Source organism: Culex quinquefasciatus, chromosome 2 (genome assembly GCF_015732765.1).
Source record: "Culex quinquefasciatus strain JHB chromosome 2, VPISU_Cqui_1.0_pri_paternal, whole genome shotgun sequence".
NCBI lineage: Eukaryota > Metazoa > Arthropoda > Insecta > Diptera > Culicidae > Culex > Culex quinquefasciatus.
Genome location: NC_051862.1, coordinates 63,894,387 through 63,909,823, shown reverse-complemented (window position 1 = coordinate 63,909,823; position 15,437 = coordinate 63,894,387). Strand labels below are relative to the sequence as shown.

Sequence of the window (15,437 nt, the reverse complement as noted above, 5' to 3'; positions counted from 1 at the left end):
CCGGCCTCCAAAAAGTGTATAAATAACACTTAAGTGCCAATAACTTTTGATAGGGTTGTCAGATCCTTGATGTTTTAGACTCATTTGAAAGGTCTTTCGATTATCTAACTAACGACAGGTCGCATGATGGACCCGGACATCATTTTTACTAAAATATCTGAGATCCGGCCTCCAAAAAGTGTATAAATAACACTTAAGTGCCAATAACTTTTGATAGGGTTGTCAGATCCTTGATGTTTTAGGCTCATTTGAAAGGTCTTTTGATTATCTAACTAACGATGGGTCGCATGATGGACCCGGACATCATTTTTACTAAAATATCTGAGATCCGGCCTCCAAAAAGTGTATAAATAACACTTAAGTGCCAATAACTATTGATAGGGTTGTCAGATCCTTGATGTTTTAGGCTAATTTGAAAGGTCTTTTGATTATCTAACTAACGATGGGTCGCATGATGGACCCGGACATCATTTTTACTAAAATATCTGAGATCCGGCCTCCAAAAAGTGTATAAATAACACTTAAGTGCCAATAACTTTTGATAGGGTTGTCAGATCCTTGATGTTTTATACTCATTTGAAAGGTCTTTCGATTATCTAACTAACGACAGGTCGCATGATGGACCCGGACATCATGTTTACTAAAATATCTGAGATCCGGCCTCCAAAAAGTGTATAAATAACACTTAAGTGCCAATAACTTTTGATAGGGTTGTCAGATCCTTGATGTTTTAGGCTCATTTGAAAGGTCTTTTGATTATCTAACTAACGATGGGTCGCATGATGGACCCGGACATCATTTTTACTAAAATATCTGAGATCCGGCCTCCAAAAAGTGTATAAATAACACTTAAGTACTAATAACTTTTGATAGGGTTGTCAGATCTTCAATGTTTTGTGCACATTGGAAAGGTCTTTTTAATACCTTTCTGAAAATGTATAACATGATAGGGTTTCCTGCAAAAACCACCCTTTTTACAATCTTCCGGACATACGCCAAAATCGTTTTTTTAGCATAACTTTTGAAGTACTTCACTAAACTTCATAATTTTCAATAGGGACTTATGGGACCCCAAGACAAATCGAATGAGACCAAAACGGTCCAAATCGGTTAAGCCAGTGCTGAGATAATCTAGTGCATATGTTTTGGTGCACAGACCCACATCCCTACACACACACACACACACACACACACACACAGACATTTGCTCAGAACATGATTCTGAGTCGATAGGTATACGTGAAGGTTGGTCTACAAGGTCGAATTAAGAAGTTCATTTTCTGAGTGATTTTATAGCCTTTCCTCAGTGAGGTGAGGAAGGCAAAACCGCCTCCATCTCGTTATGGTAATTCGTGTTTAACTTTTCATCTCGACTACATAAACATCTCCCCAACCATTTCTTGCTAACGACTTGCAACTAACGAGTGGTCCCAAAAAGTGTCAAAGATTAAGTCGCTCGAAAAAAACACCGAAAAACACCGTGTTAATTGCGTCTGCCGACGGAGTTTGCTCCGTGCTGACCCTGGAATTCATTAGTTGTCCGATGACAGAGACTGACAGTTTCAATCTGCGCTAGTATGTCACACCAGCATCGACATCAAACGCAAGAGTCAAGTGTTGACATGTGCTCCAAGCAGCTTCTTCGAGTAGCTGATTAAGCGGAGAACTTGATGCTGTGGTTGATAGTGATTCAATCTGGCGAAGAAGGTTCCAGTCAAAAGGCCAATCATAATAAAAATCAGTGACATCCAGTAGAGTCGAGGCCTCGATGCAATCTCTTTGTGCTAGTTGAAGTCGTTGACGGAAGAAGGGTGCATGGTCTAGCAGCGGGGTCATTGAGGGCCTTTGAACGATAAAGACCAAGATTGTTCTGTAGATGAAGGGTGCTGAGTGGAACCTTTTCTTGGAACTGATTGCGAGAAACGTACACAGAAAAAAATATGTGAATTTACTCGACACGGAAAAAATGAATCACATGTAAACTCAGTTGATGTAAACTTGAGATTCGACGTAAACGGTTGAATCACACGTAAAATCACGTTTTTACGTATAATTTGTTGCAAATTTACATCAAATGTTACATCATTAATGATGTAACATTCGGAAATATTTTTTTGTGTGTAGTTGACTTCCGTTTGATGTTAGTCAGAGAACTTTCCAATATTGATCTAGTTTAAATGGCTTAAAAGCCAACTCCTAGACTTGAAGACTTTAAATCTGTAAGATTTGAATACACGAATATAATTAAATTGACAACCCTACTCTAACTCAAAGTCCGTTCCAAATTCCGGAACAGCATGCAATACGCCGTTCTCAACATTCCACTGCAACTGTCTCAACAAACAAACGACCGTCGCGACGTTGTTTTCCTAAGTTCAATGATAAATGCACAATGTGCACACTTCAGCCGCATGCCCAACCCAGCCGACGACATTGTACTTATGTTCCAGAATGGGTGCACTTCTCAGACGAGACCAAGAAACGCGCGCACGCCCGCCACACTTGTCATAACCATAATGAAGATTGATTCCACATGGTCGCGGATAGAGCGAGACGGAACTGCAGTCGGTGAACGACGCGACCATAACTCGACGACTAGTTTATCGTCCATATCTGATTTAGTGGCTCGTTAGCTTCTGTGTTTATACCGGCGGTTGTCGAAACGTGGCCACATTTGTGGATTTCTTCAGAGAACTCCAATATTTAATGAATACATTTTCTCGTACACAATTTTGAAATTCGCTGGAAATTAACTGAGGATTTTGCAGAGAATTTATGCAATGATGCTCTTCAGTGTAACAGCATCTTCCTTTATTGACTAGTTGCATCTCATCGCCGTCATTCGCCATTAAACCATTTTATGAATCACCACCACCGCAGCCACACCATCGACCCCTTCCGTTTCTCCTAAGTTGTTTCTCATCGCAAGTATTCGTTTCTTTCTTTTCTTTTCTCCATTTGCTTCTTCTGGGCGGCCACATTCCTTAAACCCAGATGTCAGCCGGATTGATGTCGTGTGTCCGGGAGAACTCACCCCCGTTGGAGTGTCCCCCGGCGGCGTCTGCAGCCAGCAGCGATGGCATCAGTCACAGTAGCGGCGGCGGAGGAGGACCCCCGGGAACCATGGCCGGCCCGGGTCACGGCAGCATGATGCTGGACCCGAACGACATGCCCATCACCATCACCACCCCGGAACATCTGCAGCATCTCCAGCACCACCATCAGCATCACCAGCAAGGTAAGGCAGTTTGGCTTGATTTTTGGGGTTTTCGGTTTTAATTTGCTTAAAATTGATTGGGGTCGTTACCCTGTTCGCAGCAACATCGCCTGTGTTGATGCTCCGCGAATTTTTTTCGATTTACGGTGAAAGTGCGTTGTTTTAATCGCGAGTTCTTCCCCGCACGATGGGCAGGAACACCCGCGGCCGTGGCAGCTCGAGTGCACCTCGAGGACGTGGCCGGGCCAGTTCCTGCAGCAGCATCGGAAAGACCTCCTCGTCTGGCTCCAAACGGTCAACAAACCTGCTGAAGCTGCCATCCAACTACGTACCTGCGCGTAGCCCCATACGTACGCGTGGACTAGCGGCACTTGCCAACCCGGATCAACCCGGAACCAGTGGATTGTCCACCAACAAGCCGGGAACTTCCTCGACGGCGGTTCCAACCTCAAACGGTTTCGCTGCGTTGTCTGATGACAACAAAGGAGACGACGACGACGACGTCAGTGGTGGCGATGGTGTTACTACTACACCGTCGCAGGCTAAGGGCACCTCCACCGCGGGGAGCAAGAGTCAAAAAATCGAACAAAAAAATGCCACCGATTACAGTGCCTGGTCGCCCAGCTGTTGAAATCGAGGGAGCATTGGCGGATGCCGACTGTCAATACCTAATGCGTATTAACAAGTCGTCCGTAAACATCATCACACGAGATCGCCCGCGTTTCGAGAAAGTGCTGAAAACGCTGAAACATGCAAACATTCAGTACTACACGCATGATTCGCCGGAAAACCTTCCGGTAAAGGTAGTGGTGACTGGGTTCTCCATCCTAGTGCCACCCAAGGAGTTCGTGGATGTAATTCTCGCGAAAAAAAATATTTATCCGCGAGAAGCTAAAGTGCTCTCGCATAAGGTAACCGAGGTCGGAGACCAGATTCTCTGGCTACTGTACTTCGAACGCGGTTCCGTTAAGATCCAGGACCTGCGCAAAGTTAAATCGCTGGAAGGATTCATGGTGAGCTGGAGATACTTCAGTAAGCGGCCTTCCGATGCTGCCCAATGTCACCGATGCCAACGTTTTGGGCACGGTTCCCGGAACTGCACTTTGGCGCCGAAGTGTGTCAAGTGCAGCGCAGCCCACCTCACGGCTGCATGCACGCTGCCCAAGAAAGCATCCCTGGGAAAGGACAACCAAGCCGAGCAAAACAAGCGGAACGTGAAGTGTGCTAACTGTGACGGTAACCACACTGCCAATTACCGTGGGTGCACCGCTAGGAAGACCTACCTCGAGGCGCTGGAGAAGAGGAAAAAGCCAGCACCACATTCCTCAAGGACTTCGACAGGTCAACCCTCAACCGAACCCCGTCAAACGAATCCTCCTGGATTCGGGCGTACTTACGCCAGCGTGGCGGCTACCGCAAACGGTCCAACCCCGGACAGCAACAGTGATGGTAATTTATTCACCCTCACCGAATTCCTCTCCCTTGCGAGGGACATGTTTACGCGGCTAAACACTTGCCGAAACAAGCTGGAGCAGTTCTTCGCGCTGCAAGAGCTGATGGGGAAGTACCTATGCCCTGCATAGGTGCAAGCTCACACACTGTGGAATAGTCTTCGCCTTCAGTAACGAACTGATTTTTTTTTTTCTGTGATATATATTTAAGCTTTCCTATCCTCCTTCTCTTTCCATAGTAATAGTAGCAGTTATTTTAGAAAGTTTTTTCTGCTCTCGCTTAACCGACTGAAACTGAATTTATTTCATCCAATTGATTATATTTGAATTTATTTGTAGTTGTAAGGATCTCCAAAACTCTGCATTCTGTTATTAGTTAAGCAAATTGTATTCTGATTAGTACAACAAATAAACATGAATTGAATTGAATTGAATTTGCTTAAAAGTTTTCGCCAACTCGCAGGCACTTCTCACAGTTGTTAGTTTTATGTTCCTCGAAAGAGGGTCGACCGTATCATCATCACCATTGCCGTCACCAATCATTTCAACGAGTCGGTAATTGAAATTTCCTAGAAGTGAGTGTGGTAGAACTCTTCGAACTAGTGGTATGAGTCATCATCTCCACGTAAAAGGGAAATTGTCGAGTTGATGTGATGAGTTGAAGTTCGAAGATTTCCTGATGACTTTAACGATTTTTTTTCACAGACCTCATCCTAAAGAATTACAAAATTGAGCATCTCAAATTGTGTACCATCGTCTACTTCGTCTTTCCAACACGCAAACATTCCCAAATTCTTTAAAATGTATGCACATTCAACATCGAGAATCGTGTAGAACGAGGGCGGTTTTAAAGCAGACGACTCAGTCTAAAGGTGGGCGATCCAAACCAGACGGTGTGAATTTGTATCGCCATCATCATCATCAGACAGTATGACTGGATCGAGTGCTGAAAAAATAAAATAAAAACTGTTGACGCGCCGTCCCGGAATGGATGGTTTGTTTTGATGCATTATGTCATCAAACTCGGCACGAGAACTGTAGTGTGTGTGTGTGTGTTTTGAGAGATAACTGTGTTTACAAATAGTGAGGTTCCTAGATTACGGTTAGAATCGTGTTTGATAAAAGTGTTTTGATTAGATAATTATTTGTTTGTATATTTCGAAGAACAAATTATGCAATGCTCTGTAAAATATTAGTTCATATGAAAATAATTTTGTTTTGAGAAGGGAACAGAATACGTCAAAACATAACTCTTGGTCCTAAATTTAAGCAATCAGCATTTTTTTCAAATTTCTTCTAAAAGTAACCATGAAATTTGTTCCTTCGTAATTAGATTGATCCTCATGTTTTGATCCCGTCGTTTGCTTAAAAACCAGATTTTTTTAAATGTTTGATAAGAGAAATTCACAATTAATATTATTACTTAAAACAGGCCTGCCCAACGTCCGGCCCGCGGGCCGGATCCGGCCCGTGAAGCCATTTCATCCGGCCCGCGACGTCTTTTCAAAATAGTTCGATGGCCGGCCCTTAAGGCTGATCATGAAATATTTAATAAATAAATTGATTGTCTGAATTAAAAAAAGTAAGCTTGAGTTTAAATTTTAACATATTATAACAACAATCATCATGTTTGAATTTAATTCTTATAATTTCTGTATTAATATTTTAAACTGAAAAATGATGCAGGAAAATAAAATTATCCATTCCATAAAATTGTGAAATTTATAAAAACAAAACTTGGATTGTTGTCTAAAAATGTACAAAATGACTCTAAATTTTAATTTCCTTTAGTTTTAACTGTGTTTACTTAACATTGAAGTTTTTTTCTATTTTTTTTAAATAAATAACTAAGCAAAAACTAATGTATTTTTCCAAAACAAATTTTCTGTGATAATGTTTTTTTAGAAAAAAAGCTTAAAAAAGATAATTATTCGTACTAATCGCTGCAAATATTTTGAAAATATTAAAAAATGTCTCAAAATGAGTCAAGAAATAAGGGAGCAAAAATATATTAAATTTTCTGTGTTTAAAATCATTTTAAAATATTTTTTCATAATATTTGAATAAAGGTGTTCGACAAGGTTTTTTTTTTTGTAAGAGATATTCGACTCCAAATTTCGTTTGAATAAATTTTATCATGTCTCATTGATTTTTTTTATTGTAGTGTTGTAGAAATTAAATTTAAAAAATTGCAACGACCATTGAAATTTGAAAGTTCTTTTTAAATTATATCGAGGTATTTGATTGCAATCGTCAAAAACAATTACTATACAATTTTAAACAAACAAAAATTAAAATATGTCAGATAAACACATTTTTGAAAGTTATTTTTGTGTTTTATTCTTAAAATCAAGATATACTTTTTACTTTTTTCAACTTTTATTAAATATTAGTTCCGGCCCGCCATTGCTTCAGAAAAATTTCCAATGCCAAAAATGTCTTAGGATACACTTAGATTAACTGAATCAAAGTAGTTTTTTTTTATTTGCCTCAAACTTTGCATACCTTCAACTGGGGTGAATCGGGACTACAGTCTGAATAGGAACAACGGTTTTTAGAGCACCTAAGGCTTAAAATTTGGAAATCTATGTAATAACTCTGTTATTCTGTGTCTACTCTCCCAAAAATCAATCAAAAAACTATTTTTAGTGAAACATCAAAATAATGGATGAAAAGATCATCAACTCACACGGCAGTTGCCCCGACCCCTCTTCAATTTGCGTGAAACTTTGTCTTGAGAGGTTATTTGATTGATCAGGAATCCGAGCTCTAGTTTTTCATGTAGAAAAAAATCATTGATTTTTTGTAACACAATTTTTGTATTTTTTTGTAATTGTTTAATTGGGTCCTAAAATTAAGTTTAAATTTGCGATATTATTGCTCGTAATGATAAAGCTTTTTCTGAGTACAATGACCCTTTGAACAACCGCAAAGGATTTAAAGCGGATTTTTAATTCATTTTTTTTAAATAATTTCACGGCCCTTCTTGACAGAAAAGGTCCTACTTGACAGCTCGTTCCAAGGGGACCATATGAAAAAAAAAAAATGTATTGACAAGACAACATTTTTTCGACGGATCAACTATGGTCCCTTGGAACGAGCTGTCAAGTAGGAGCTTTTCTGTCAAGAAGGACCGCGAGGTTAATTTTTCAAAATTGATTTAAAATCCATTTTAAACTCTTTGTGGTCGTACAAAGGGTCATTGAACTCAGAAATATAAGCTTTATCGCTGTAAACAACAATATCAGCAATCTAAGCTTCATTTTAGGATCCAATTGTTGGACAGAATTTTGAATCGCGTTATGATTTCTTTGTGAAAAATGTGGTACAATTCCAGAATTCCAATAAAAATACATGTTTTGTGATGTTTTGATTCAGAACATTGAGACAAAAAAACCCAAAATGTTGGTAAACAAATATATCGGACTTGACTTTTTTCATCAATATCACAGTAATCAATAATTATGTTTATTTTTTTTCTATAAATCTTTGATCCAAAATTTATGTTTTTTTGGAACTTCCATTTTGTATTACAAAACATTTTATTCTGAACTTTTATTCATTTATTTAAAATTATACATTACATTGTTGTTTCTCTTTAAAATATGCTGGAGTTTTTGAAGCTGTTGTCTTAAAAAAAAACTCAATTGAAAAATGTTTGACAAAAATAATAGAAGATATTCTTTTCAGTCAGGATTTAAAAATGACAAAATAAATATGGTATAGTACAAAAAATCATGCAGATGAGGGCGAAATTCTGCATCTCCTAAAATAATATTTCTGCTTACAATTTTAAGATACATTTTTAAACTTTAATTTATCCTTTTAAAATAAAATATGAAAGTTAAATTAATTTTAAATATATTGAACTTTGGAGCCACAGAACCAAAAAAAGGAAATTATAAATTTTAATAAATTCTCTTTGTATTAAGGAGTTACAGTGATGTTTTTCATTTTAACCCAGATGTATTCCATTCAATGCAAAAATGTAAAACAATTTGAAGTTAATAAAATTAATGTGATCAGTTAATAATAAAATGAAAAGTACAACAAAATGAAGCACTTGACATGTAAAAGAAATTTAACTATTATTAGAAAGTTATATATTAAATGATATATTTAATAAAAAAAAAATCTTTGTTTTTAGGATTTTTTAGCAGAATCATTCCTGCAATCATCTCTTAAGCGTTTTTCATGGTTTTTTTTTTTTATTTTGATTTGATTTGATGTTTTAACCAACAGGGCCACAAGGATGACCTATGTAGCGGTTGCCTAGAATTACAGTGGCTCAGACTTTAAGGGAGCATCTGCAAATTACTGCCTTAACGTATTTTATGCTTTTTATTCCAAAATTGTAAAAATTAAACTCAAAAATTCAAATTTTCTAGGATTTTATTAGGACTTTTTGGAATTTCCCGGGATTCATAAAGAAAATCCCCTTTCCCGGGAAAATTTGACGACCTGCTACTCATAAATGCATTTAAAATTGTTTTCAGTGGATTGCCCTATAAAAAGGAGAGCGAAATTTAAGTTAAAAGAATAAGGCCGCAAATTTTTTTCAAAATTTTTGTACCTCGGCTCTGTCTGAGGTCAAGGGAAGAGGGCCAAAAAAATGAAATAACAAGCCATTGTATCAAAATTTGAATGCTAAAAGTGTTTAAAATGCATTTTACACTAGTTCAGTTTTTTTGCAGACATTAGTTTTCAAAAAAGGCAAGGCCGAGCTTCCGTGGCCGTGAGGTTACGGGTTTCGCCTTGTAAGCGGAAGATAATGGGTTCGATTCCTGTCTGGCTCGGCAAAGTCAGATCCCTTAAAAGAGTAAATATGCTCACTGGGAATACTGACCGGTAGGGGATGGGTTTCGACTAGCGGCGTGCTGGGTTTCCAATCCAGAGGTCGTGAGTTCGATTCTCGTACCGGGATGATGGAAAATAAGTAAAAGATTTGACGAAAACAAAAATTTTAGCGTAAAAAACTTTTTTCGATACTAAAATTTTCAAAAATTCTAATGATTTTTAAATCAACCCAAACATGCTAAAAATGATTCTAAACGCAGGGAATGCAATTAATGTTGATTTCAGACATTTTGAAGTTTTTTGAAAAAATACATTTTTGTCCCCTGATTTTTTGGGCCAACTTTGAAGGGGAGGGGAAAGGGGGGGTTGGGGGTGACAAAACTTCAAATAAAATTTGTACTAGCCTAAAGAGTTGAAAAAAACTAAAATAATGATTCAGTCACCCTCATATTTTGAACAGTTTATAAAATCATTGAAAATCGACCATAGAAAAATTGTTCAATGAACATAATTATTTGCATTTAGCTTCAAAATTTTTAATGCTTTTTTAACAGATTTAAGTAAACTTTGGTTCTCTCCAGAAGATTATTGAATAAAATGACAATTCAAAAAAATGTTGATGATAATCCAACCAACTAAACCCCATCATCCACAAGCACACTAATATTCTCTAAAATTAAAACCGTTTCACCATTCCACTCAAAAACAAAATACCCCTGCAGCTATACCATATCCGTACAAAACCATACGACGGACGCAACTCCGCTACGAAACATCACGCGCCGTGACACAACAATCCACTTTTATCGCACTCTCCGCAAGCCGCCCGACAGCCCAACAAAACCAATGCAACAACGCAATCCTCTCTCGCATGCTTTTCGGTGTACCACAGCAACAGACACACCCAGCTGTTACCATCATCGTTACCACCACCAAGCCGACACCGAGCAGAGTGTCTTTTCCGATTTCTGTTTGAACACACTTGCCCGAACCGGTTTCCTAAATACGCCTGTAGTTAGATGTGCTGCAGAGCTGATATTTGCAGAAGAGTGTCGTTTGATACGGTGTTACCAGCTACAATATCAATTGAAACTTATTTTTAAGTATTTTGTTTATGATTTAAAAAAGGTTCATTTTGAATTTAACAATTTTACCAACCTTCCAGTTTTTCGGAAATTCTACCTAACAGAACTAATATGGCCTCACCATTTAAACTCATACGTCATGCGGCATCCATTTGCCGGCATGACGTGTGTTTGCTCTGTTCCTCTCGGTGTATCAGATTTCACCCAACAACAACATCCGGCTCAAGTGCTTAATCTCCTAACGCTAGGCAACCCACCCAAACGAGCTCATCAGGGGGATGTATTTGTGTGTTAGCATGTGTGTGCTCTGTACGTAATTCCGATGGAGACGAATGGTTGTTTGCTCTTTTCTTCTCGTTTGCTTTGGTCGTTTTTGCCAAAGTTGTGGAAATCGTAATAATGGTTCGGCATCGGGTTCTGGTGAAGAAAACAAACAGAAAAAAGAAATGTCAAAGGAAAACAATTTTCCATCGTGCGTTCGTCCTCGTGCTTGGCGAAGACTTTTAGAATGGGAATGTGTGTGTATTTGCCTTTTGCGTGACGTTTGCGGGTGTTTGAGGTAGGTTTTCGGTAAGGCATGTGTGTGGCTTTCTTGTTTTGATGTGGTGACATCTTGAAATAATTGTTGTGTTTTGAAACAAGTTCAGTATATTTGTTTTATTTAAATATTTATTCGTTTAAGAATATTGAAAAAAATCTGCAATTTTTCATTTGATTTTAAGTGTATTGAAAGATGCGTAAAAGTTTCGTGTATTCTATTTTCATCATGGCAATTTTATATTTGTGAGAGTTTTAATGAGTCAAATGCTTAAGACTTTAAAATCAAAACAAAATTAGGTTGGAAACAAAGCAAAATTTATTATTATTCTTTCTTTTTGTTAATTTGTATTTATGTCTGCCAAATCCTGTTAAATATTCGGAATTGAACTACTGAAATGTGACAAAACTATCTGGTTACCTTTACAGATAAAATGAAAACAAAAAAGTGCAACGGAATCCAAGTTGGTGATGATGAAATATTGAGAAAAATTGGTACTGTAACAGGCAATCAATCACTAAAATTTAACTAAAAATTGATCGCAGAACTCGAATTTAATGTTTAAAATAAGAAAATAAAACAATGCGAAAATTTTTTTTATTTCATTGGTTCGTTTATCTGAAGATTTAATAAACCTTTGAATAATCGAGTTAGTATTGAATTTTTGTTTCCTAATCCGCTCTAATTTAGTTAAATTATAGAATGACGTTCAAAATCTGATAAAAAATATAAAATATTCGAGATTTTGAATATTTTCCAAATGAATTGACTAGTGTATCTTAAATTATTTGAAAATTTAGTATTTTTTTAGTTAAAAGGAAACTAAATATCGAAATTTAATCGATATTAAAAACAAAACAAAAATCAGTAAATTACTACTTATTACATTTATTGCTACTAGTCCATTTATTCTTGCTGCTGAGCAATTCTCTACGAAATCGGTCTTTTTTCTTCAATTTTATTTTTTGTATTTTTTAATCCGGCTGAAACTTTTTCAGTGCCTTCGGTATGCCAAAAGAAGCCATTTTGCATCATTAGTTTGTCCATATAATTTTCCATACAAATTTGGCAGCTGTCCATACAAGAATGATGTATGAAAATTCAAAAATCTGTATCTTTTGAAGGAATTTTTTGATCGATTTGGTGTCTTCGGCAAAGTTGTAGGTATGGATACGGACTACACTGGAAAAAAATGATACACGGTAAAAAAAATTGGTGATTTTTTATTTAACTTTTATCACTAAAACTTGATTTGCAAAAAAACACTATTTTTATTATTTTTTATTTTTTTATATGTTTTAGAGGACATAAAATGCCAACTTTTCAGAAATTTCCAGGTTGTGCAAAAAATCATTGAGCGAGTTATGAATTTTTGAATGAATACTGATTTTTTCAAAAAAAATCGAAATATTGGTCGCAAAAATTTTTCAACTTCATTTTTCGATGTTAAATCAAATTTGCAATCAAAAAGTACTTTAGTGAAATTTTGATAAACATTCAATACTACGCCCTTTTAAAATGTTAGTCTTGATTTGAAAATTTTGAAAATATTGTTTTCGAAAAGATCGGAAAATTTTACAAATGTTTCATACATTAACATTGAAAATCGGACCATTAGTTGCTGAGATATCGACATTGAAAAATGGTGGGCTGTTTGGGTGAGACTTAGAAAACATCAATTTTCCTGTTTTTAAACCTTTGCATTGCAATATCTCAGCAACTAAAGATCGTATCAACAAAGTCCCAAGAAGCAAAATATAGAGAATTTTCTCAGCTTTTCAAAAATATTTTTTTCAAAAGTGGGCAAACATGTGCATGTGCACTAATTTTAAAAAATGAAAAACTGCGACTTTTTTCAAAAAAGTCACCTAAAAATTGATTTAACATGAAAACGGTGCACTTTATCAAAATTTCACTAAAGTACTTTTTGATTGCAAATTCGATTTAACATCGAAAAATGAAGTTGAAACATTTTTGCGACCAATATTTCGATTTTTTGAAAAAATCAGTATTGATTCAAAAATTCATAACTCGCTCAATGATTTTTTGCACAACCTGGAAATTTCTGAAAAGTTGGCATTTTATGTCCTCTAAAACATATCAAAAAAAAAAAAATAGTGTTTTTTTGCAAATCAAGTTATAGTGATAAAAATTTAAATAAAAAATCACCATTTTTTTTTTACCGTGTATCATTTTTTTACAGTGTAGTCCGTATCCATACCTACAACTTTGCCGAAGACACCAAATCGATCAAAAAATTCTTTCCAAAGATACAGATTTTTGAATTTTCATACATCATTTTTGTATGGACAGCTGCCAAATTTGTATGGAAAATTATATGGATAAACTAATGATGCAAAATGGCTTCTTTGGGCATACCGAAGGCACCAAAAAAGTTTTAGCCGGATTAAAAAATACAAAAATTAAAACTGAAGAAAAAAGACCGATTTTGTAGAGAATTGCTCATTTATGTCTGCCCAATCCTGATTTTCAAGCTCCATACAAAAACATTTTTTTTTTTTATGGAAAATTGTGTCCACGTGGTTTGTGGATGGTCCCCTAGTTAACTTTTAAGATAAAATTAAACAAAATAGTGCAATATTTTTTTCGAGTTAAAATTCCAACTAACTGAAAATAATTTTAAATTCAGTTTTTTGCGTTGATCACAATTTCAAGATGTTTCAACACAGTTAAACATCTTAAAGCTTTTGCGGTGTCTCAAATATATCCCAATAAAGATCTTAAATTATTTGGAAACGGAATCCAAGATGGTGGTGATGAAATATTGAGAAAAATTGGTACTGTAACAGGCAATCAATCACTAAAATGATAAAAGTATGAAAATAAAACAATGCGAAAAAAAAAGTTTTTTTCTTTGATTTGTTTATCTGAAGTTTTTAAAAACCGTTGAATAATCGAGTTATTATTGAATTTTTGTTAATCTTATCCGTCCTGATTTGGTTAAATTTTAGAACGACGTTCAAAATCTGATATTTTTTTAAAAATATTCGAGATTTTGCATTCCTAATGAATTGACAAGTGTACATTAAATTATTTGAGAATTGAGTTTTTTTTAGTTGAAAAAGAAACTAAATATCGAAATTAATCGTTATACTTCAAATTTAAAACCCACGAATAAAACTAAGTTGAAAAAAAAACAAATAAGGGTCATTCAAGTTCAACTATGTACACTTTTGGACTCGACCTTCACAGATTTGGACCAAACTTGGAGAGAACGTTCATTTATCAATAGTTAACAGATATCACAAGTTTGGTGCTGATTGGACCATCCCTCTATTTTGGCACCGCTCTCTTTTTTGACGATTTTCTAAAAAACCTTTTTTTCTTTTAATCATAACTTTGCAACTTTTTGAGCAAAAGACCTTCTACAGGTTGCATTTTATAGAAAATTGTCCAAGGAATTCGATAAAAATACAATTTTAACCCTTGAATACCCACCCCTATTATATTTTAACGTTTTAAGTACTAAAATTAAGTTTTGACCACATCATTATATTTTATTTTTTTTATTTTATCCCCGTCGTGTTCCCCGGACAATTTTACATAATAATCAATGTAAACCTCAAAATAAAATGAACTATTGGTGAGATACAGAAAAGAAAAGAAGGGGAATGATCCATCATTGTTTCTTGAAAAAAATATCAAGAAAAAAAATTAACTTGCAGAAAACTATAACTTGAAAAAGTTGCAAGAGCTTAGAGTCGTTTTCGATGGATAATTTTATTTAAAATTTTTGTATTTCTTTTTTATGTCCTAAACTTATTAAAAGGTCTCAAAAATAAAGATACGTATTTTGGAATTACAATTTTACTGATGATTTACAGTTATTTGATTTTTTTTATTCTTTCGGAGGATTTTTTTCTGAAAAATTCTAATCTATGCGAAGACCCCAAATCGATCAGAAAATTTGTTACCAAGATAAACATTTTCGAATATTCCCATTCTCATTCTAAATGACCAGTTCACAAATTAGTTTGTAGACTGTATGGAAAAATTAATGGTTGAAAAATTTGTTTTTTACATCGAGAATGCATTGAAGAAGCTTACAAAATTTATGAAATTCTATAGAATTATTTAGCTATAAAATCATTAACATCAATTCCTTTTGATTTTTGTTTTCAGTACAATAAATATTAAATTGGTGTGCACATTTTGTAGTGCCTGACTGTTGTATTTATTCATTTCTGCTTGAAAACAAAAGATCTTGCAAAAAGTAACCTTTCAAGCGAATTACCATCGCGTGCATCCTACGCACGCCAAAATTAATAACCAGTTATGCGACGATGGCCGAATTCACATAACCTCCCCCAAAGAAACCCAGAGACTTA

The 15,437-nt window shown here is 35.6% G+C and overlaps 1 protein-coding gene across 5 annotated transcripts in view; it reads left to right on the top strand.

Moving 5' to 3' along the window:
- Nucleotides 1–15,437, top strand: part of LOC6053099 — a 205,246-nt gene that overhangs the window by 126,356 nt on the left and 63,453 nt on the right. For all 5 annotated transcript variants that reach the window (XM_038252323.1, XM_038252322.1, XM_038252324.1 and 2 more), the window contains one exon: nucleotides 2,995–3,238. In XM_038252323.1, the coding sequence (XP_038108251.1) occupies nucleotides 2,995–3,238 (244 nt within the window). The remainder of the gene's footprint in view (nucleotides 1–2,994; nucleotides 3,239–15,437) is intronic.